At 39.3% G+C, this 24817-nt stretch overlaps 1 protein-coding gene across 1 annotated transcript in view; it reads left to right on the top strand.

Annotated features, from left to right (window-relative positions):
* mrc2 (mannose receptor, C type 2) overlaps positions 1 to 24817 on the top strand; it is a 99834-nt gene that overhangs the window by 40907 nt on the left and 34110 nt on the right. Inside the window, exons 7-13 of the mRNA XM_034055767.3 lie at positions 406 to 591; positions 4975 to 5129; positions 6881 to 6985; positions 15132 to 15247; positions 15444 to 15592; positions 16293 to 16507; positions 18899 to 19041. Of these exons, the coding sequence (XP_033911658.3) occupies positions 406 to 591; positions 4975 to 5129; positions 6881 to 6985; positions 15132 to 15247; positions 15444 to 15592; positions 16293 to 16507; positions 18899 to 19041 (1069 nt within the window). The remainder of the gene's footprint in view (positions 1 to 405; positions 592 to 4974; positions 5130 to 6880; positions 6986 to 15131; positions 15248 to 15443; positions 15593 to 16292; positions 16508 to 18898; positions 19042 to 24817) is intronic.

Below are 24817 nucleotides of genomic sequence, written 5' to 3'. Positions count from 1 at the left end.
GTGATATGCCTGCACAAGTATTATAATGTTATTATAAAGCTGCCATTGTAAAAAAATATGTTATTTATACTTGTATAATGCTGCCATTAGAAAAAAAAAATGATGTTATGTTGTGATCTATATTATAATGCTACAATTGTAAACACATTGCTATTTTGTTATTTAAGTTCTATTGAAATAAAATATTTTTGCTTTTCATAATAACAATAAAAAAAGTGTGTATTTTAAAAAATAGGGCAACATTGTTTTGAAAACTGTCCAAATTGCTTGTTTTAGGGCTAAGAATGAAAAATCTGCACAAAAAAAAGCATTTTTAAACATGGAAATTGCCAAAATAAAGGGGCAGCTGGGTGGTTAATTAAGTGTTTCCTTTACATTTCCCTTTGAAACATGGTGACGGTGCAGCAGAGACATACCAGAGGATGGCGTGCGATGGAGCTTGGCAGCAGTTCCAGTCCAGCTGTTATCTTCGCAACAGTGAGAAGACGAGCTGGCCGGAGGCCCGCCAAGCCTGTCACAAGATGGAGGCGGACCTTGTGAGCATCCACACCCTGCTAGAGCTCGAGTTTGTCGTCAAGTACATGAAGCATGGTAAGAAGCGCGCTGAGGGCTTGGACTTAACACACTCGGGTGAGGGATACCATGCACCACAAGTGGCTAGGGTTACAAGGACTTTATCAGATCAGAGTAGAATGTTCTTTTTCTAGAACTGTGAGATTGTCTGATGCACTGCTGTTATGCATTCTGACCCCTGTTGGTGAGATGAGGTTCTACAACAACTCCTCCAGAAGAGCCTGGCTCTTTTGTGGTTAAGACATGTGCTTGTGGTGTGTGGTTTGTGCCCAACCTCTGCCATGTTACACAAGATTGTACATTACCAAAAATGTATCAATTTCCAGAGACTGATTTTAGTCTATTCATACATGATTTTATAAATGTATCTTACAAATATATAGACTACTGATATGTTGTATTTGTACTCCTATATTCTGTTAATAACTCTCTGTAGCTCAGTCGATGAAGCCTTTGCTTATGGTATCTGAGCTGTTAGTGCTGAATCCTGCTGTTATAATGTTTTATTAAGTATTTCTATACAAAAGTATTTCTCAAATAATATAGTAATGATAGCCTTTTTTAACAATTGCAGGTAAAATATTTTAATATATTTTAAATTGAAATAAATGACAAAATAATAATAATACAGTACAACCTCATTTATCCACACCCCATTCATCCGCGGCTCTCTGAGTTTTATCACTGAAATACAGTACATTATTGCCAATGTACACACACACACACACACACACACTCAGTCTGAAACCTGTGCAGTCGACGCAAAGACAGCAGCACTACAAATTGGAGGATTTGTTTCTTGGTATGAACAGCGGAAGGATGCTGAGTCTGTAAAATTAGTTCTCCTGAGGCAGCTACTTAGTGAATCCCAGCAAACATATTTTGCCTCACTGAAAAAAATGATGATGGACTTTCTCAAAGTTCAAAAGAATGATTTGCAGCAGTGAATTGTTTAAAAAAGTTCTTACAAAAAAACACTTATTTTGGTACATATTTTGTTGAAATGTAAGAAAATTAATAGATAATAGAATTGTAATTTTTGTTTGATAGCCCAGAAAAGTAGCAACACTTAGCTACCCATATTTAATATTAATGCGTGGAATAAATGAGTGATAATACGTTGTGATATTTCTAGCTGCTAGACACACGACTTAGTTTATAGAAAAATTGTGAGCTCTGATGGGCTGAACAGCTTATTCCCGTCATAAAATGTCTTATGATCTTGTAGCTTTGTAGTATTTTTATTTGTATTTCTTTATTATTATTATTATTATTATTATTATTATTATTATGTAAGTAAGTCGTCCTGGAAAAGGGTGTGTGCTAAGAAATTAATAATAATAATAATAATAATAATAATAATAATAATAATAATAATAATAATTATTATTATTATTATTATTATTATTATTTTTATTTATTTATTTATTTATTTATTTATTTATTTATTTATTCATTTATGTATGTATGTATGTATTTTGGTAACAGAAAAAGCTAGGGAAATGGGGTTGAAGGTGTAAACGCTAATTTAAAAAAATTACTGGTTTCTGTATTTTATTCATGCATTCTAGTCACACGCAATGACACCTCATTTATCCACGGACCCCCCCAGCATGCGGAGAAACAGAGTTCCACTGTAATAGTAATTAAACAAACGAATGAGATGGATGCAGTAATTGTGTCAATTAAATATGCGATTAAAACCAAGATTAACTAAGATTAAATGTTTTAATCGCAAGATTAATTGCTATTAATTTTTTTAATCGTTTGATGTCCTGTAAGGCCCCTCTTATGCCGTTAAATGTCCTGAGCTGAAGGCAAAAGCATTTAACATAACGAGATGAGCCTTACCAGATGGTAAAGCCTTATTATTACAATAAAAAAAATGGCTGCATTAAAAAAAATTACATTTAAAGTTAAATTATTTTCATGATTCTATGCAACAGTAAGGAGACTGTTGCATAGAATTACACAGTGGTTAAAGAAAAGGGCTTGTAACCAGGAGGTACCCGGTTCAAATCCCACCTCAGCCACTGACTCATTGTGTGACCCTGAGCAAGTCACTTAACCTCCTTGTGCTCCGTCTTTCGGGTGAGACGTAATTGTAAGTGACTCTGCAGCTGATGCATAGTTCACACACCCTAGTCTCTGTAAGTCGTCTAGGATAAAGGTGTCTGATAAATAAACAAATAATAATAATAACAGTAGTTTTAGTTGCTAATGAATACAACTGTTTTCCTCAATATGTCATGAGTAATGTGGTTTGCTCAGAATTCCATGTGTGGTCTGGTAGTCTTCATCCTTGTATCCCTGTTGAAATGGTTAATTCTGAGGCCTTTAAAGTATTAATATTTTTTAGATTAATCTTGGGGTTGTGTGATGTATCAAGCTTTAAATTACCAGTGGTGGACGACGTGGGTATAATCAAATAATCAATAGCTTAAATATTAACTTAAAACTAAAATACATCAGTTCAAACACCTCGTACACAAAGGCGAACATGAATAGTGATCTGTTTGTTTGTTAAATGTAAAACATGTAAATGAATAAAAATATCAGTGGTTTAAAAAAAAAAAAAATTGTGAGGATTTGAGTGCACATTCATGTATATGTGTATGTTTCAGGTTTAACTTACCGTTAGGTCCTTAAAAAAAAGAAAAAAGTTTTAGTAATTAAAAACATTAAGTAGCCTACATGTGTTAATGCTGATCGTGCTGTTAGTTCAGTAACTTGTTCATAGTGTGTTCATAAAGGTTATTCAAAGCCTCCGTATTACTACATTTAAATAGATAGGTTGAACTTCTAGGACAGATGAAGCAGACTTCAGTCCACATTGAAAGACAATATTCAGAGGGTGTGTAATAAAGAGATTTTCTTTCATCAAGCAGAAAACAGGTAAAATACAAAAATAAGTACTGTATTTACCTATTTTCCGGGGCATTGATTAAGCCTAGTTTGAAAGATAAAATTTGAGGTCCTTTACCAAATATTAGGGACCTCATATTGACCAATCAGGATAAAGGAAATCTTAGATTCATTTTCTAATATTGGATATTCAGTTTTCCTTTAAAGTGATTGTAGCTAACCAGTAGTTCCATACATTTTATCTACCATGCACATACATTCATTCTATAGGTCTCAAATGTGCAGCTTTAAAAGAAACACATATTTTAGAAACACAAATTTTCATTTTAAAACATGACAGGGCAGCAGAGTGGAGTAGTGGTTAGGGCTCTGGACTCTTGACCGGAGGGTTGTGGGTTCAATCCCAGGTGGGGGACACTGCTGCTGTACCCTTGAGCAAGGTACTTAGATTGCTTCAGTAAAAACCCAACTGTATAAATGGGTTATTGTATGTAAAAATAATGTGAAATCTTGTAACAATTGTAAGTCGCACTGGATAAGGGCGTCTGCTAAGAAATAAATAATAATGATGAATGGTATTCTTGCACTTGGATGAAACTAGCCCCACCCCTTCACTGGCTTCTTTCTTGTCAATAACCAATCATATTTGTTGATTTTCCAAAAATAAACATTCTACACTTGTTTCCCTTTTAATGGCTTTTTTTAATTGTCCGTATAAAAAGTTGCTACTACAGTATTAAAATAGGTTGATTTAATGTTGCATAAACTGTCGCATAATTTGTCATTTATGACGCATAAACATGTAAAAAATATCACAGAATTTAGCTTTTTCTTTCGCATAATTCCGGAAGGACTGATTAACCTACGCAGTGGTAGATCTAAATACCACCACTGTTTTGATAATTAAAATAGGGCCATTCAGCTATCAAGGCTATGCAAATCTAACAGTACATGTGACTGCATCAATATGTAAATCTGCAGAAAGGGCCTATTTGATTATTTAAATGATGGTAGTATTAAAGTGCAACTTGGTATGGGTGTAAAATATCATTGTAAAGTGATCCTTGTTTAGAAAGTACAGCTACTCTAGAGTGTAACCACAACCCCCCGTCCCCTGTCCCCCGTCCCCCGTCCCCCTCCCCCTCCCCCCCCAATACGGTTTCCCTAATGGTAAGAAATACATCAGTAAGCAATAACACATAGAACAAACAGATGACCAAGGAAGTAAAGCAGTGACAATTCCTGGAAGACAATGCAAACAACTGAAATTTTTGCTTTATAAGCACGCGTTTCTTTAAAAACTGTGCGCTAGAGACCTATTTAGATAATTGAAGAGTAATTGTTAGCTACAATTACTTTAAACTGCAAAAAGCATGGGCATAGCTTGCACTGGAATACATTAACAAGAGAGGAAGACATTTCCCAATTGGGCGCGGTTCAGCTGTGGTATTTTACAAGGTTACTGTATTATCACACTGCCCTGTGACTGTCCAGGTTTGACCCCTGTGTGCCATTGTGACTCTTCCTCTCTCTCAGATGTGGATGAGCTGTGGATCGGTCTGAATGATGGCAAGCAGCAGATGAACTTCGAGTGGTCTGACGGCACCCAAGTTCTCTTCACCTATTGGCACCCCTTCGAGCCCAACAACTTCGGCAACAACAGGGAGGACTGTGTGACCATCTGGGGGCCTGTGAGTACAGAGGATCACAGAGACGCTCCGTAACCCATTCAATAAACGACATGGTCATGGCTCTCAATAACACATACACATAATCTCAGTACTATTGCAGCCGGCCACAGCTCTCTTTGTATTCAGTATACTAGTAAACGTTTCATGAACAATGCTGTTTTGTGATTAACCCCAAAGGCCCTTGATTTAGAGCCCCCTACCAAGCTCCATGAGTGTTTTACTATATAAATGTAAAGGAGTCATCCTGCTAAGAATTCATGAAGGGCCTCCTCTTTTGTCTGTGTTCTGATCTGTAAACTGTTCTTCATCCCCTAACTTGTCTTTCAGCTCCAGCAATTAGGCGGTAACTGTTCTCCTTTTACATACTGCAACTAAGTGATTAACTGTGTATATCATTGTCTGTTTTGTAACATCCTGGTGACCTGTTTTTTTTTAAACTTTGAAGTTTAAATCATCCTGGCCTCAACAGAGCTCTCAAACATGTCTGCTCTCATAGTACAGCTGGTACACCAGAGTATCACCATTAACCTGCCCCCTGCAACACTGCCCCAAGTGGGTGTAAAAATACAGCTGTCAGAAATAACATTAGTGGTCTTTCTTACATCCGTTTGTTCTGCGTGGTATTTCTTACTGATGTATTTGTGGTTACACTCTGGTGTAGCTGTACTTTCTAAACAAGGATATAACTGGGATGTTTTACACTCGTGCCAAGTTGCACTTTCTGCCAATTTACATATTTATGCGGTCACATGTACTGTTAGATTTGCATAACCTTGGTGACCAAATGGTCCTATTTTAATGATCTAAACAGTGATGGTATTTAGCTCGTAGAACCATGACAGTGCTGTCCATCCCACTGACAATCAATGTGTGTTTTAAAACTAGAGTTGTCGTGCTTCAGACACTAAGTAATGCAAAAGGAATGTTATTTCTCAGTATGGCCAAAGTGGGAAAAGTCTGGTCAGTGATGATAGCTTTATGATGTCTTAAAGTAATTAAAGCTAACAAAATAATTCCATAAACCTTTATTTATTTATTTTTATTTACAGTTTGTACCATTAGCTAAATAGGTCTGACATGTGCAGTTTTGAAAACACATATTTTAATTTTACACCATGATATCTGCTACTACAATAGGTACAATTAAGCTTTTAATTTCTCTGCCTTGTTTTGGGGTTTCTGTTTGCACTTACACTTCCTAGGTCATCTCACCTCAGCCGTGTCTTACTGGCTGAAAGCATGTCAGTCAATAGGGGAAGCAGCCTATTGGTTATTGACAGGAAAGAAGGCAGTGAAGGGGTGGGGACAACTTCAAGACAGTCTTGGCTCATAAACAGAGCTTTCTTTAACGTAGCATGGTACCAAAATGAAAGTAAATGTTTCCTATAACAGGCGTTTCTTTAAAAACTGCACATTAACCACATATGAATGGATGTGCATTGCAGAGAAATTTTCTGGGACTAGTTTGTTAGCTACAGTTACTTTAAGATGAGACGAAAGTGGATTATGGGTAAAAGTGTTGCAAAATATAAATGCGATGAAGATGCTTTAATCAAAATTTGACTAGAACATTCTACGCATTGTTTATAATAAACGGACCATCCACAAAACTTGTTTATTATAAAAACAAGTTCACTTCAACATTGAACCCGTGTGATGCAAATCTGTTGTCTGTTATGTAATAACACATTGAATTCCATGAATTGGTAAGCGCCGTGTACAATGTGGCTGGTCTTCTTTGTGCTGCTCAGGAGGGCCGCTGGAATGACAGCCCCTGTAACATGACGCTGCCGTCCATCTGCAAGAAAGAGGGCCGACAGACCGACAAGAAGGAAGAGGACCACGAATGCGAGAAGGTAAGAGTCCAGGGCCAATAGGCATTCCTACCTTTTCAATATCGATCTGTTTATACTGTTTCAGCATGGTACTGCATTCTTAATGTTGGTGTTTCATAAGACGTTGTGACGGTAGCGTCACTGGCAAGGCTGTTTCTGTCAGGGAGAGACTCAGACATGAAGCTGCAGGTTAAGCACTATTGTGCACGTTTATTACAAAACTAGACAAAAACAAACAACAAACAAAAAGGCACAGTGGCCAAAATAAAAGGTTTATACAAAAACGACTGTACATATACCCTCCAATACACCAAACACAGCACACATCATCAACACAAACACTAACCTTCACCAACATTAACTCTACATTTTTTACACCCATGATTACCCTTTTTATACACCTGTGGCTGGATCCTAATTAATCATCAATTGTTCCATTATGGCCCCTGCCACATTCCCATGTGTGTTCTGGCAGGGAGGAATTTAACCCCCTCTGTGCCATCCCAATATCCCTTCCCCCCCCCCCCTCCACCCACGCACACCCACCGTAACACCCTGCCACAGACATATTTACACCCTTGTCTGAATTTGACTGACAAGATAGAGAAAGTAGGAAGTTGTAGAAACAGGAAGTTGTCGGGACAGTCTGCCATATTACTACTACTGCAGGAGATGACTGATGACTTGATGACTTGTTGCTTATACATTTTCATTCCTTCCTGGAATAGGATAGAGTTAAATATATACATTTGTTTGTGTTTGTATAGGAATAATATTTGGTAGTAATAGTGTTAAAACCATGTGGTATAGGTGTACAAAAATGGTTGGAGGGTTAAGTACAGTTTTAACCTTGTATTGTATGACATTAGTCCAACAACAACAGTATAACTGATCACTATTATTCAAAACCCAACTGAATCATTTAAAAAATCTTTTTTAAGGGACTACTAAAAACTCTTGTGTGCCGACCGTATAAGTCTATCCGTCCAATAAACTTTTGATATATAAATATTTCGAAGATATTGTGTGATGATGTCCCTCTGTATGTGCGTGCAGTGGTTATTAATTTATTTAGAGTATTAGGTATTTTAGACAATGGCATGAATCATTAAGAAGAATAGAAAGAGAAACATACAATATGATGAAAAGCACTCAAGAACATCTTATTAAAACTTATCTGGGCTGCATATTTATAAGTCTAGTACGCTGCAACAGATTTGCATGTAAAAGTGTTACAGTACACCATGCAGTGTTTACAAAAAATACACGACGTTACCTTTGTCCTGTGCTGTACATATCGAAGTGTTCTACTTTTTAAGATCGTAATCGCACATCATGGGTCGTAAATCAACCGGGCAATGCATTTCTCAACATTTACTTGGGAGCGTTCACCAGGAGAAAAAATGATCCCTTCTAAGGATTGTGTGTCACGCTCCCTCCTGCAAAGGTGCTGGTTTTCTGTTCCCACAATACACCACTCGTTTCAATCAGAACACCAGCATTGTTGCAGGAGGGAGCATGAACTGGATACACTGCGATGTTTGGAAGAAGAAATCTCTTCCTCTTGGGTGAACTTTCCCAAGTAAAAGTTGAAAAAAAGTAATTCCCTCGTTAATTTACCTATGATGTGCGAATAAAAATATCAAAACAATCAGGAATATATTGAGGAAAAAAAAACAGAAAAGGTAAAGTAATGTGTTTCTTATAAACAATTCTTATGTCAGTGCTGAGTCACTAAACTAAGACAAGAACTGTTGTCTTTCAATGTCAGCATGATTCAGTATTGGTGATCAAAGCATGAATATTGCTGACTGGCAGTTATTTTCCTTGCAGACATGTTATAACTTGCATAAGGAGCCATGTGATTGTTTAAGGAATACCCATTCACTGTAGTTACTCTTGCAGACAGCTTGCTGCTGCTGCTGCTTCCCACATGGTTGTCATTCTCAAAGCTGTTTCCTTTCAGGAGAATAATCCACCAACCTTACGGTCTGGCACACTCTGGCAACCATCAGGGGAGCTGCAACTCCCTCAGTCTCCCTCAGTCTGAGTTATTATCAGTGACACACTTCTGCTCTGTTGCCAAGAAACTTTTTTTTTTTTTGCTAAATAAATGATATTTTTTTTAGTTAAAAGGATACTGTTATAGAGGGGAGCCAAAGTCCCCCTAGCCTGTTTTAGTTTGTTATTTTAAAAGTCAACATATGTCAAATAATAATGTTGGAAAGTATATACAATCTTTATTCATAAACCCATAATACCCTGCATGTGTTTGGGTACTTTGGATATATTCTGGTATATTCAGGTCTTCTTATAATGTACACATGAGACTCACTGTCCTGTACTGTCCTCAGCAAATTGATTACTGGGCAGGACTGTACTCTCCTTGGGACACTGACTGTCCTGTACTGTTTCACAGGACCTGAAACAGCAATATATTCACCTCACACATTTAGGAAGTCGTATTTCAAAATATTAAGGTTTAATTGACATGATATATGCCCCAAATCCTTGTAATACCATGTGTTACTGTATAAAAGGATTCCTTAAGAAGTTCTTGTCAAGGTTAGCACTAGCAATATTATCACTGTCCATGTTCTTCTGTTGAAGATCTATTGTTATTTTCTTGTATTTTTTTATAATGTTTTTTAAGAATGTGTAGATTTTTCTAAGGCAAAGCTATACAAGTTGAAGTTGTTGCGAATTCTTCGTACAGTCAGCACTCACATATCCGAACCCTATAAAATTTTGACTTCAGTGATGGTTAAACGAATGTGATGCATATCTGATTATTTCACGGTGGCCCGTTCCAACCCTGTTTTTTCAGGGAACACAAAAGGTACAATGTCAAAAATACATAGCTGAAAGGACTGTGTTTTAAAATAAGTAGGCCTCCATTTAGATGTTCTGTAGTTGATGCTGTTGCTGTAGTACTATATTTTCAGCAGAAGTAATTCAATTCAGAACAATATTATTTTGAAAATATCACTTGCCAAAAGACACATCATGTGAAACTGGAGGAAGCGCTGTGTAACTGCACGATAAAGACAGTAAAATTCTGTTTTAAATCCTCCATATTTTAACTGTAATACAGCTTTAAATCCCACGAACAAGCCTCCATCCTGATTGTAATCTTGTTTTGAATCTCGCAAGCGGAGTCTCCAATAGAAATGTAGGAATGTGCTGCCATTTTGTAGCTGTGGCAGGTTTAAAGTATTCAGAATGAATGAATGATAAATTCAAGTCAGGAAGGAGGGACATTTTTTATTAGTAGGTTTGTTTTTTCAATGGGAAAGGGGTGGTCAACGTGAATTGAGTAACCATTTCCACTGTTTTTCTGGTGTTTTCTGGTGTTTATTGGCTGTACACCAATTTCTTTTTTTTGTAACGGGGGTGGGGGGGATATGGGGGGTGTTTTATCGGTTTTCATCTGTTAAAACTGAAAAGCCCTAGTCATACAGCAACTGGGCAGGAAACCTCTTTCTTCTGGTGAATAAAGTGAAAGAAGAAAGTAATTCCCTAGTTTATTTACCTATGATGTATCAAAACTATTTTATTGGGTACTGCATCAATGAATAGGTTTCTTGTAAACACTGCAGGGGGTTCTGTAACAGTAATACAATTCAATACAGGTGAATTACCAGTTGACTTACCAGTATAGCTCTGGTCTTTAGCTTTTCTTTTTGAAAGGCTTGTGGTATAACCCAGCATACAGTAGCACCTACTGTAGCCTCCAGTGCCTGCACTGTGATGTGTAACAGTGCGCTAAAATCACATTTGTAGTTTGCATGATGTGCAACAAGATACATAACCATTGATGACTGAAATCATATTTATTCTTCCTTCAAAAAGTATGCGACCAAGTACATTTGGGGGTTTCGTAGCTATTGCGTTTAATTATTTGTATTGAAGGGAAACAATTAAGTTGGCAAAGAACTCCCAAGACAGTCATGCAAACCCGTCTTCCACGCAGTGCTGTCACATCAGCAGAAGCAGCTGTTCAGGCCATTCAGCAGCTGTTTACATTGAGCAATCATATTGTAAATATTAAAAGCTCTTCTGTTAATTATGTCCGTCCTGAGCTGAACCCCGGCCAGCATTGTCATCCCTCCGCACAGAAAGAAAGCACTGTTGAGTGCTGGCATGTGCCCCAGCAATCTGCGAAAGACATCACAGCTACAGTATGTTTCAAATCAGCTTTAACCATCTCATCGCTGGTTTCACACACTCCTTCACTGCACTATACATCCCCATCTCTGTGCTGGGGTTTCTCTGTATGCTGTATTATTACACATACAGTATAATTTGACAGATGTTCAAATGCCTTGCAGACTGCCCAAACTGAAAAGAGTACATTTGTTTTTTCTGTGTACTTCAAGAAATATATAAAATGCAACAATAACATCTTCTACAGGCCAGTACAGTAATAGATATATAACATTACAAAAAAATATAAATACATTATTCCAATCAAATTTTACAGCCTTAGTAGACTTTTTACATACTTTCTTAATTTACAGATTTTTTGGAAGAAAATCTTTTTAATTTTTTTACTTATTTTTGCTTTACCCAGTATAAAACCACTTAGGACCCTTTTTTCTCTATGTACAATCTTTTTTCATATTATTCAAGGTGTGACATCACACGGAGAACCTTACATTAGATACTGTAGCTAGCATGTTGCACACGTATTTCCTGTGTAATGTTAAGGAAAAAGCACACTCACACACACACCCTCAGCACACAAAGCATGTCTGAGGCTCTGAAGAGAAGGGGAGCGCAGGGCAGATTTATTTTGATTAACAAATCCACAGTTAATGTTACAAATCTAAAGAAAACTTTCGTTAATTCGTTAATGAAACCACTGTGAGTCATAACAATTCAACAGAAAAGCGAATATCATTTTATTTCACAACAATTAGTTAATTAGCATTACATCTTTTAAACGTAACACTTAGAAAAGGGCTTGCAATTTCAATTTATTATTTGTTTTTTTAGCAGACGCCTTTATCCAAGGCGACTTACAGAGACTAGGGTGTGTGAACTATGCATCAGCTGCAGAGTCACTTACAATTACATCTCACCTGAAAGACGGAGAACAAGGAGGTTAAGTGACTTGCTCAGGGTCACACAATGAGTTAGTGGTTGAGGTGGGATTTGAACCAGGAACCTCCTGGTTACAAGCCCTTTCCTTTAACCACTGGACCACACAGCCTCCTTAATAATGTACATTTTTATTGTTTGCTAAAAGTAGGGTAATTCAATTATACATTAACAATGTAAAACTTTATTTTTTTTTCCATAATTACAAATTGTGACAAAGCTTCTTTATTTACAGTATATATTTGAACACAGTTCTGGGTTCCTAACACACCTTTTGTTGGATAAAGCACGCTCCACAACAAAGGATGGGTTTAAACAGGACGATACCTGCGTGTTTATTTTTCCGCGGTGTGCCTTTTCCAGTAGGAGCACGGCTTCTTTTAACAAACAATACAAAACAAAAATAAGCCCAAGCTCTAACTAAATTTAACAGGATCCATACTGTATCTTTTCATGAGACACTAATCCAGTTTACCGGCTTTAAATACACAAATCACAGATTTAATATACTTTGTTTTAATGTACACCACATTCAGGTCTATACACAGTTCCTTACCTTGCCACAGACAGCTATTGTCTTTAAAACCGGTCCTTTTATATCTGCCTGGCTTGTTAAATTACAAACAGGTGTATTAGTTTAACTGACTGTCATTCAATCAGTGTTCTTGGATAGCTGTGGCATTCTGGGAGATGTCGGTTTTCATTCCTCGTTTAAACAGCAAAAACTACATTTTTATCAGTAACAAAAGCAATTTCATCATCACTTAGTAAACCTCTTATCATTTACATAGAGGTTAGATTTAAACTCAGCTTTTGCATTTTGTTCCTGGCTTTAACCACTGTTCAAAACAAGCTTACAGCCCACTTATGTGCATCTTGAAAACCGATCACTTGCAGTGATATGTAGGTTTGCATCTTTTAGTTTTGGCAAAACTATCAATACCTTTACTTACCGTTCCCGTTTCACTTTCCTTTGTTTTTTACATTTTAGTTTTTCTAATGCCACTTCAAGTTCTACATCTAAAACATAGTCCTCGCTACTATCTTCACTTACAACAGACACTTTTATCCGTGTAAGTGCGAGTTTAAACTCACTCTCTGAGGAACATTGACGCAATGTGAGAGACAAACATTTTAACTGTTTGAACTAAGTGGTTAGGGCTCTGGACTTTTGACCGGAGGGTTGTTGGTTCAATCCCAGGTGGGGGACACTGCTGCTGTACCCTTGAGCAAGGTACTTTACCTAGATTGCTCCAGTAAAAACCCAACTGTATAAATGGGTAATTGTATGTAAAGTAATGTCATATCTTGTAACAATTGTAAGACGCCCTGGATAAGGGCGTCTGCTAAGAAATAAATAATATTTATTTAATATTTAATAATGAATAATGATGTTTAGGAGGCTGTGTGGTCCAGTGATTAAAGAAAAGGGCTTGTAACCAGGAGGTCCCCAGTTCAAATCCCACCTCAGCCACTGACTCATTGTGTGACCCTGAGCAAGTCACAACCTCCTTGTGCTCCGTCTTTCAGGTGAGACGTAGTTGTAAGTGACTCTGCAGCTGATTCATAGTTCACACACCCTAGTCTCTGTAAGTCGCCTTGGATAAAGGCGTCTGCTAAATAAATAAATAATAACAAAGGAGCGAAATCCAGTGACCCAATTAACAATCAATTGAATCTCGTTATGGAACAAGTATCAATTGGCAAGAAATATTTGAAGTGGCATAAATAACTCAAAGTGCTGAATCGGTAAGAAAAATAATCCACAGACAGTGGCTGTCCGGGCGCCTGCAGGTCTGCCTGTGTGCAATTCAGAACTGCGTGGTCCTCCGACACTGTAGTTCTGTAATGGCATCACGGCGTGCTTGCAGTGCGGAAAAAGCAGATGACTGACAGCACACTTTTCGGAGGATACGAGAGCTCGTCTTCGTCTCTCCCGAGTTAGTGCGGGGGTTACAGCAGTGAGTCAGGTTGAATAATTGGGCATTCCAAATTGGGAGAAAATCGGGGGTAAAATAATTTCTGATTCCAAATTTATGTATATATATATATATATATATATATATATATATATATATATATATATATATATATATATATATATTTATATATATATATATATATATAAGAGAGATGACATAAAAATAACACAATGACCTGGTAACTTTTTTAAAGCTATAACATCTTTCATTAGCACATTTTCAACACAAATAGAACATTCACATTTTCCTGCAGAATAAATGAAGTGCCTTGCAAAGTTGCGATTTAGAATCAGTATCGTCATGGTTGGCCACGATGGCCCTACACCTTAACATTAAACGGACATGAGATATCATTATGAAACATTTATTTTTCAAGTGCTCTCAAATATTTAATTTAATTTAATTTTTTATGATGTTAGCCAGATGGAAGGTAATGAAGAACAGATGGTGATGGAAGTCTTGTAGTTGAAATGAGATACTAACTAGTAAAAAACACTTTAAACATCAGAAAAGTTACATTGAAAAGCTGCATTTGTATGTATTATTAATTTGTGTAACTTGGCAGGACTTGTGTTTATTCGCAGATGATACTATAAAGCTCATTGTGTGATATTTTGAATTACTAACTTAAATGGCTTATAACTGCACTGTGATGAAAATTGGTAAGGACATTCTTGAGCACAAGAACTGGGGTGAACAGATGTGGAGGCATCTGTCTTATATGTCTGTTCTGTATGTCAAAGTTGCATTTTTATATCTGAACATAGTGGCTATAGATCATGGCAATGTCTGCCTGTTGCTGAGAGCTCTCATTTATTTACTGTCTTGGTAAAACAAATGCATGAGTATTTCAGTTTCACAGACATGTTCCTCTGTGCTCTGCAGCCAATTTAATTATCCTGTACTTCAAGAGCAGTCATGTTTTTGAAAACTAAAGAAAAGCATGTATAATTTCTGACAGAAGCTGATTAGCAGTTAATAGATACTTGGAAGGAACTTCAGTTCCATGATTACCACACTGGTGGCTTCTGCTAATCTGTGTTGTTTTAGTTGTTCTCATCCCTGTTGCCTCCCCCATCTAGGGTTGGAAGTGGCACAGTCCGTCTTGCTATTGGTTAGGAGAGGAGCTCCTGTCCTTTGAGGAAGCGCGGAAGGCATGTTCTATAAAAGAGTCGAACCTCGTCACCATCACCAACAGGTACTGCTCTCAGCTGAGCCCTGACCCCGTCATCTTTGAATTTATTCGCTAGTCTTGCTCGTTTATTCGCTGTGTGCTACACAGTCAGTTGGTAGTTCTTGTGAAAGCTTCTTGCTGCTGTGGCCTCTCTGCTTTCCGAATTGCATCAAGGCAATGTTACCGTGTAGAATTAAACGTCACTGTCTCTGCCTCTTAGGTTCGAGCAGGCCTTTGTCAGCAGTCTGGTCTACCGCCGGACAAACGATTTAATCTGGACCGCACTCCACGACCAGAACGGGACTGGTTCATTCCGCTGGCTCAGTGGTGATGAGGTCATGTACACCAACTGGAACCGGGACCAGCCAGGTACGAACCACCGGGAAACTAGCTTTGTGCAGTGCGGTGTGATTTACATGCACAAGCAAACCAGGGCAAACGCTTCCGAGTTTTGAGATGATTTGAACTCCTGAACTGTGAACTGTACAACTATATTATTACCACATTTACAGCTGTGGGGAGCAAGACAGCAATGGTGCTGTTCAGAGCTCAAAAAGACATTGGAACCTTTGTTTTATGACCCAGATCTTGAGAAATTAAAATAAAATGAATACTATAAATCAGACTGCAGTTAATTTAGGTTAGTGGATATTTTATATATTAGCTTAGTATGAGCTTTTTGATAAACACTTTTAACCATAGTTGTTTGACATCACTAATTAAATGATTTTTTTTATTTTATAGAAAACTTTTTGAAATACTAAAAGAAACTTAATACGTCAATGACAAACTTTTCAAATAGAAGTCTTTTTAAATTTTTTTACCATTTAGCACTATTGAGTGTTCAATAGTAATGGATGAAATACTGTATAAAAAATGCCCTGCTAAATCCAAGATTATAACCTTATCAATAACCTCAGGATTTTTCAAGGAGCATCCATGCTTGGAAATACATCAAAAACAACATCTTACCTTTTGATGGATAGCATCCTTCAGTTGATCAGCATCAGCGTGTATTTATAACCATCTGTTGAGTGTGTTTTCATATTTGTCTGTGTTTCATTCTCAGGGTACAGCAAAGGTGGCTGTGTGGTCTTGGCGACAGGCAGCTCCACAGGTCTGTGGGAGGTGAGGGACTGTAAAAGCAGAGCCAAGTACATCTGCAGACAAAACCAGGACACTTCGGTGAGCCCAGAGCTGCCAGTGCCCGCGCCCACCCCGAGTCTAACCGGGACCTGTCCAAGAGGCTGGAGCACTTCCAGCTCCCTGCACCACTGCTACAAGGTAACTGAAAGAGTCCCACACCAGACAACAACACATCCAGGAGATCTGCGTGATTAGTAATATGACTTCTAGAGGGATATGCAGGATGGGGTGGCAGGGTCTTAATTGAGGGGGCTGTTAGGCTCCTTTAAGCCGACAGCCTGTGTATTAACCCCAGTATCCATAACTGTAATGCAAGTAAGCATTTTCAACCTGGCATAAATGCCCCCTTACACCCTTGCAAATTTAATTTTAAGTCCTTAATACCCAAATCCTCCAAAATGGTATATCTGATGCGCTAGAGACCATCACACTTTGCTGCAACGTCAAGCCACGTGTGTTTCCAATCAAGGCAGAAACAGGCAGTAGTAAATCAGCGCATAACCATCTCTGCTTAAACTTCCATTCCGTGTCCCATAGGCAAATATAAATCAGAAAAAAATTGAGGGAGCACGAAAATCATTTAAAAAATCAGGTTCTTTATTATTTAAAATCCATGATGTCAAATCTGAGACCCATAGAGACCTCAGAAAAATATATCAACATTTCGGCGTTTAGCATTTTATCAAGACAATTAATTAAACTCACAGTTAACAGGGCTGGCTGCACTCCATTGCTATCCCACTGGGGTTCAAGTAATCAGAGGTGAGCAGGTTTAATGTTCAGGCTGACCTGCCAAAAATCCATAAGCTGAACCAGTAACATAAGGACTAAAAGGAACTGCTGGCCTTTCAAGATGTTTCACACATTTTAGTGTTTAAATCAGGACAATAACCTGCCAAGTTGCTGTTTTTAATATCACATGCAGTTTTAGCACCACAGTGTGAAATATACTGAGCAGATTCTAAAGAATAATAGTAAAACAAAAACTGTCTATGAAGCCACTAGGGGAGAGTTTAAAGAGTAAAAGGGGTTCTGAAAAAATATAGTGGTACACGTCCCCACGTGTTGCTACAACTGTTTAAATAATGTACCTGTAATTTTTATTTTCATTGTTAACAAAGGTTGTCAGGATGTTGTCAAGATGTAGGAAGAAACAGAATGTCCAATCTCAAGTGCAGTTCCAAAAATGCCCGGCTTTTATTTATTTAATTCAAAAGGACCCCTGCTACCAGCAATGGGTTGTAGTCCGTGCAGTTGTGCAGGGATGAGTGGTGGTTGTGTGCAGGGTAGGTGCTCCAGGGGTGCATGCCGGCTCCACTAGTGTCAGCTTGTGGTATAATCCTTGGCTGCAACACAGGCAACAAACAAACAGCATTCCGGCTACGTTAGAAATTTCAGCGTAAGGGACCATACTCACGTAGCTGCATCTCCTTTGCACTGCCAAACTCTTCCCTGTTATCAGTGCAGCGCCGCGCTCTCTCCAGTTGCTGCGGGAAACACAGTTGATCACAATGGAGTTGTTCCACAGTCATACAGCTACGCCCTTTCCTCAAGATGACCAACTTCCGGTTCCGTCCCACCATCGAGTTGACCCATCTTGGAGAAGGCGTACCACCAACCTTACCTAGCGCCCTTCCTGGTCGGGAGATAGACTTGCAGCTCAGATTCCTTGTTAACAATTAAAAGAAAAATTGCAGGTACATTATTTAAACAGTTGTAGCAACATGTGTGGACGTATAACGCTGATTTTTCAGAACCCTACTACTTACTCTAAAACGTTATCCAAACATTAAACAATTTTAACTTTTTTTCTGAAATGTTTAAACATTATCAGAAACATGCTTGCAAAATGTGCATGTTGTGCTTAGTGTTTATATAGTAGTAACTATACACTGTATTTAATATTCAGTGTTTCTCCAAAGTCTATTCCATATACACACGTGTTGTACCAAGTGTACTCCAGTCTTTAATTAACTCCTGTTTTTGAAGAAGAGAAAAACACCTATTGACTATACAGAACTAGTATCAAACTCCTGAGTAATGTGAATTAAGGTATCTTAATATAGTTTGTTTCTCAGTTTTGTACATTACTGTTGAATTTTCATCTTTAAAAAATGTGAGTTAATTAAAGACTTGAGTAAATGCTTTGATAATATGGCCCGCAGTTTTTTACACATTAATAATGTAGTTAATTATTTTAGACTCTGCTGCAGTGCTTCTTGCTGTGGGTTATATGAGTGGTTACCAACAATCCAGTCATGTTAAAGTTTAAATGTGTTTAATCTTAAAGTTTAAACATTAGGGAAATTAAGTTATTGTATTTCTTGCTCTTATTGTATTACTTGTATTGTAACACTTGAAATGTATTTGCTTACGATTGTAAGTCGCCCTGGATAAGGGCGTCTGCTAAGAAATAAATAATAATAATAATAATAAGTCTGCATTAAAGATCTTCAAACAAACCATTTTAACCACAAACTGTATTGTAGAGTCTGAAGAACCCCTCCCGTGAACCCCCTCTCTCCCCAGGTGTTCCACTACCCGGGGGTCCAGGACAAGCTGAGCTGGCTCCAGGCCCACCTGTTCTGCCGGGAGCATGGTGCTCAGCTCCTCAGCATTGCCAGCTTCGAAGAGGATCAGTTTGTCTCCCAGATTCTGCATGAACTCTTCGGGTGAGTCTCCAAGGGCCGCGACCATAATGGGTTCGTTATAAACCGTCTGGGAGCAAAATGTGTGCGTGTGTTTCTTCAGCACTGGACTCAGTTTTAGTAAGACCTCACCTAGAATATTGTGTTCAGTTCTGGTCACCTCGTTACAAAAAGGATATTGCTGCTCTAGAAAGAGTGCAAAGAAGAGCAACCAGAATTATCCCGGGTTTAAAAGGCATGTCGTATGCAGACAGGCTAAAAGAATTGAATCTATTCAGTCTTGAACAAAGAAGACTACGAGGCGATCTGATTCAAACATTCAAAATCCTAAAAGGTATAGACAATGTCGACCCAGGGGACTTCTTTGACCTGAAAAAAGAAACAAGGACCAGGGGTCACAAATGGAGATTAGATAAAGGGGCATTCAGAACAGAAAATAGGAGGCACTTTTTTACATAGAGAGTTGTGAGAGTCTGGAACCAACTCCCCAGTAATGTTGTTGAAGCTGACACCCTGGGATCCTTCAAGAAGCTGCTTAATGAGATTCTGGGATCAATAAGCTACTAACAACCAAACGAGCAAGATGGGCTGAATGGCCTCCTCTCGTTTGTAAACTTTCTTATGTTCTTATGTTAACGGGTGACGACAGGAATAGATTCACTTCTGTGTATTTGGGGTGCTTCTCCTGTGCACACAGACAAAATCCCTATTCGTTTACACTGCATTTTATAAAGAGAACCAAACTGAGATTATTTGCCAAACAAGCTTGATTTTTTTTTCTAAATTAACTTTGTCGTACTTTGTACTGTATAATTATTATTTCTGCATGGTTCCCATACTGTACTGTATATCTAGAGAACTGCTTATCCAATTGTGATTAAATTTGCCAAGGACATCCTTTATTTCCCCACAAACAAGGATGGCTGTCTGTCCATCCATCTGTCTGTATGCTTCCCCTACATTTTTACATAATAGAGAGAAACAATGCAGTCCAAGCACCAAACCGGTACCGAACCAACCAGGTACCCTCCCGGTACTGTTCTGGTTCACGTCCCAGTACCGCTCTTGTTCACGTCCTGGTACTGCTGACATACCGTACTGAGGGTACCGTACCATACCGACCCGGTGCAAGCACTGAACCGACCGGTTACCGTCCTGGTACAGGTCCGGTTCACGTACCGAGGGTACCGTACTGTACCGAACCGGTGCACGCAAAGTAACGGTACCGAATCAACTGGACCGTTCTGGTTCAAATCTCAGTAAAGAACCGTACTGACAATACTGTATTATAACAATGGTACCATACCGACACGGCATAAAGGCACTGAACTGGTACTGAACCGACCCAGCATCGTCCCGGTACCACCCGGTTCTATCCCGGTACCGTACCGACTGTGCAAAGTTACAAAGCGGTTCCCAACTGTGTTCTTGCATCATGCCTGGGTTTTCCCTGCGATTTATGCAAGGCCAGTCTGCCAGCGGAGGAAAAGCATGGCAGATGTTCTTCCTGCCTAGGGCCGGAGCATGCCAGAGAGGCACTTGCTCACAAACGTATGCCTCGCAGCTCTACAGAGCACTCTGTGTCCATTAGGGAGAGCAGGCAACGTTCTCGGGGGGGGGGGAGGAGCCCACGTAGGAAGCCATCTTCACGGTCTTCATCATCCTCCTCAGCCTCTCCTCCTCCTCCAAATAGAGGAGGAAAAAGGGTCACCGATCCAGGAAACTGGGCAGTTGTTTCCCATCAGGGAACGGTGCTTGCAGAGCTGCTGCTTGAGCCTTTTTATTATTTATTATTATTATTATTATTTATTTCTTAGCAGACGCCCTTATCCAGGGCGACTTACAATTGTTACAAGATATCACATTATTTTTACATACAATTACCCATTTATACAGCGGGGTTTTTACTGGAGCGATCTAGGTAAAGTTCCTTGCTCAAGGGTACAACAGCAGTGTCCTCCACCGGGGATTGAACCCATGACCCTCCGGTCAAGAGTCCAGAGCCCTAACCACTACTCCACACTGCTGCCTTTGGGGAACCAAGGGGCTACAAGCACAGACTGGCAGCAGGATGATGTACTCTCCATCACCGCCTCTGAGGAGGTGGGCGAACAAGACCTCAACAGAGCGCTTATAGTAGTGACGTTCCTGAGACATCTGGGCTTGATGGCAGCAGCTTCCCAGGCCCTTACTTGGGTCTCCGACACATGCACCCTCTCCAAACCTGGTTTTTCAGCCTGTGTTGAAATGTGGCCGCCTAGTGACAAGCCGTAGCACTGGGCAGCGTCACCAGAAGGGAGGTCATCACCACGGATGCGTCCAGCTTCGGCTGGGGCGCTGTGTAGATTGGCAGGGGGCAAGTGGGGTATGGAACCTTGAAGAATTTTTTGCAGGAGGTTCAAGGGAGACATGTGCTTTTCCGTACAGACAACACTACGGTGGTGGCTTATGTAAACCACCAGGGCAGCCTCAGGTCTCCCAGTCTCCATCGCGTAGCCCGCAAGCTTTTGCTGTGGGCACATGAGAACCTCCTCTCACTGCTGGCACACCTGCCCGGGATGATAAACTGGGTGGCGGACCTCCTCTCACGGGGAGTTCCCAGCGCCTCAGAGTGGAGGCTACATTCCAAGGTGGTGAGCCTCATTTGGGAGAGGTTTGGGAGGTCAGAGATAGATCTCTTTGCCTCCCAGGAATTGACCCACTGTCCCCTTCGGTTCTCCATAAAAGGAGCCAGGGACCCGCTGGCGATAGATGCTGTTGATTAAAAAATAAAGTTAGTTAGAATTTAGTGTTCTTTTTTCCTTCATGCATCCGTCAGTATAAATAATTATTGTGATTCCGAACTCCGTTGTAGATTTCAACAAATATATCCATTTGTTCAACAAATATACCCCAATAGGAGACTGTGTGGTCCAGTGGTTAAAGAAAAGGGCTTGTAACCAAGAGGTTCCCAGTTCAAATCCCACCTCAGCCACTGACTCATTGTGTGACCCTGAGCAAGTCACTTAACCTCCTTGTGCTCCGTCTTTCGGGTGAGACGTAATTGTAAGTGACTCTGCAGCTGATGCATAGTTCACACACCCTAGTCTCTGTAAGTCGCCTTGGATAAAGACGTCTGCTAAATAAACAAATAATAATAATAGAACCAATAGATACAAGTAACAGTCTTTCTAATGAACTGTCAGAAAGTTTTAACAAAATAAACTTTCCATTCATAAGTCCTTCACTTTTAGTGCTTTGCTCCAGAATGCAGTTCCATGACTAACTTTCGATTCAAATGACGACTGCACTTACTGTGTTGCATGCTTCCGAGTATATTCAAATAGTGCCGCAGGGAATGAATTACAATATGCTGAGAGGGTCAAGACACAATGTAAAAAGAATGCATCTAAAAAAATTAATGTGTTAATTGCAGAAGTTAACTGCGATTAATTGACAGCCCTAACTTAAACATATTATAAATAGTTTTTCCTTCCACGCATGACATTTTAGGGATGTCATTAGAAATAAATATTAAGCATATTTTCTGGGGATTAGGTTTAAATTTATAAAAAAAAATGCTGAATTATGAACTGTGGATTACTTACAAAAATATTTGAACACGTGGGACCATATTTTCAAAGCATTTCCTCCATTCTTTATTTAACACTTGTTTTTAATTTTAATGTTACAAAATGGTAAGTAAAACACCTTGAATGCTTAATAGAACTTTAAATATGTAACTTAGATGCTTGGTTTTAGTTTTGTAAAATTAACAGGCATTTCAAAATAAATAGGCGTTAATTAAAGACAGGTAAACGCTGTGGTTGACCTATGGTCCTTTAGTATCTGCAGCAGCTGAGTGAGTTGTTAACAAAAAAATGAAAGTGTACTGGTTACTAAATGTGACACAACCCAACTCTAAAACCTACTCCAACCATACTATATATCTTCATATTGTAAAGGTATAACATGTAGTTTGCAAATAGAAACAGGTCCAGTTCAATTCCAAGGTGAAAAAAAATCCCAGAGTGCGTTTTGAGTTCATTTGTCTTGTTGCTGACACAACGATTTTAAATTCTGCTTTCTAGGATATGTGCCAGATAGTTGAGATTTTTTTAAACAGCCAGCACCCCGCTGTGCCTCCCTCCCTCTCCAGCTCTTCCCAGAGCAGGCAAAGAGCACCGCATATAGCTTCAGGATGTGGTGGGGGCAGAAAGATTGCCCATATGACTAATTACTATAGCGTAACAGGAAATTAAGTGATTAGACTTAGGACAGAGGGTAGGAGACACAGAGAGTGGAGAGGGTATAGAATATGCTATCTAGTCATGTTGTGGAGGCAGAATCACTTGGATCCTTTAAGACCCAACTTGACACAGTTTTTAGATCAATCAGCTACTCGGAACCAGATGAGCTTAGATGGGCCGAATGGCCTCCTGTCGCTCGTAAATGTTCTTATGTAATGAAGCACTGCCAGCAGTCTACTGCTACACATACAGGTAGTGGACAAAAAAATGGAAACACCAATGTAAAGTCACTTAATAGGACATTGGGCCACTATGGTATCCCGCTCTGTGGAGTTCTTGGCAGGCCGTTTTTGATGAAACTGGCTGCTCGCGCCCCAGGTTGAAATTTGCAGTCAATTGATCTGCAGTTGCTCACCTGTTTTGCCTTGCACTTCGAATTAATGCATGGCTATCACGATCCTGGAATATGTGCTTCCACCCACTGTTGCCCTTTGCTGATAATGTCTTTCCCTCAGAGTTCCATGCTGACATCACCTTATACACTGTTGGCCGTGAAACATTAGCAAGTTGAGCTGTCTTGGTTACTGAAGCTCCTGCCAAATGCGCCCCAACAATCACCCCTCTTTCAAAGTCACTGAGGTCTCCTCTTGCAGCCATGCTAGCCATAATTATAGGCAACCAGGCCTGTCCAGCATTTTTATACATGACCCTAAGCATGCTGGGATGTTATTTGCTTAATTAACGTATGAGCCACACCTGTGTGGAAGCCCGTGCTTTCAATGTACTTGGTGTCACTCATTTACCCAGGTGTTTCCATTTCTTTGTCCACTACCTGTACATTCCTCTTTGTACTTTTCAAGAACATACAGTTGGATGTAGGTCTACTGAGGACTGAGGTTACCAGAGAAACTCACACACATCTGAATTAAAAGGTTTAATTTGATATTAAGGAGGCTGTGTGGTCCAGTGGTTAAAGAAAAGGGCTTGTAACCAGGAGGTCCCCGGTTCAAATCCCTCCTCAGCCACTGACTCATTGTGTGTGACCCTGAGCAAGTCACTCAACCTCCTTGTGCTCCGTCTTTCGGGTGAGACGTAACTGTAAGTGACTCTGCAGCTGATGCATAGTTCACACACCCAAGTCGCCTTGGATAAAGGCGTCTGCTAAATAAACAAAATATTTGTCGCTATCTCATCATTTTCAACATAATCCCGATTGCTTTGATATTTTTATTTATGTATCCTAGGTAAATCAACTAGAGAACTACTTTTTTCAGTGTTTATACTCAGGAACAGAGAAAGAGAAGTTATCTTCTAAACATCGCAGTATATTCAGATCATGCTCCCTCCTGAAACGATGCTGGTGTTCTGATTGAAATGAGTGCTGTATAAATGTGGTTCCCTTTCAATTCGAAGATGACCACCAAATCAATACTTTTGGGATTGCCTGCTTGTCACGTACTCGCTGAGCATTTTATATCAAAGCTGTCGATAGGCCCCTCCGAGGAGTGACGTCCTCGGTTCCACCTCTCCCTTCTCCAGGTTCGGGACTGCACTACCCCGCTGCAAGCTAC

The sequence above is a fragment of the Acipenser ruthenus genome, chromosome 33 (assembly GCF_902713425.1).
Source record: "Acipenser ruthenus chromosome 33, fAciRut3.2 maternal haplotype, whole genome shotgun sequence".
Classification (NCBI taxonomy): Eukaryota; Metazoa; Chordata; class Actinopteri; order Acipenseriformes; family Acipenseridae; genus Acipenser; species Acipenser ruthenus.
This window is presented reverse-complemented; position numbering and strand designations above follow the sequence as displayed.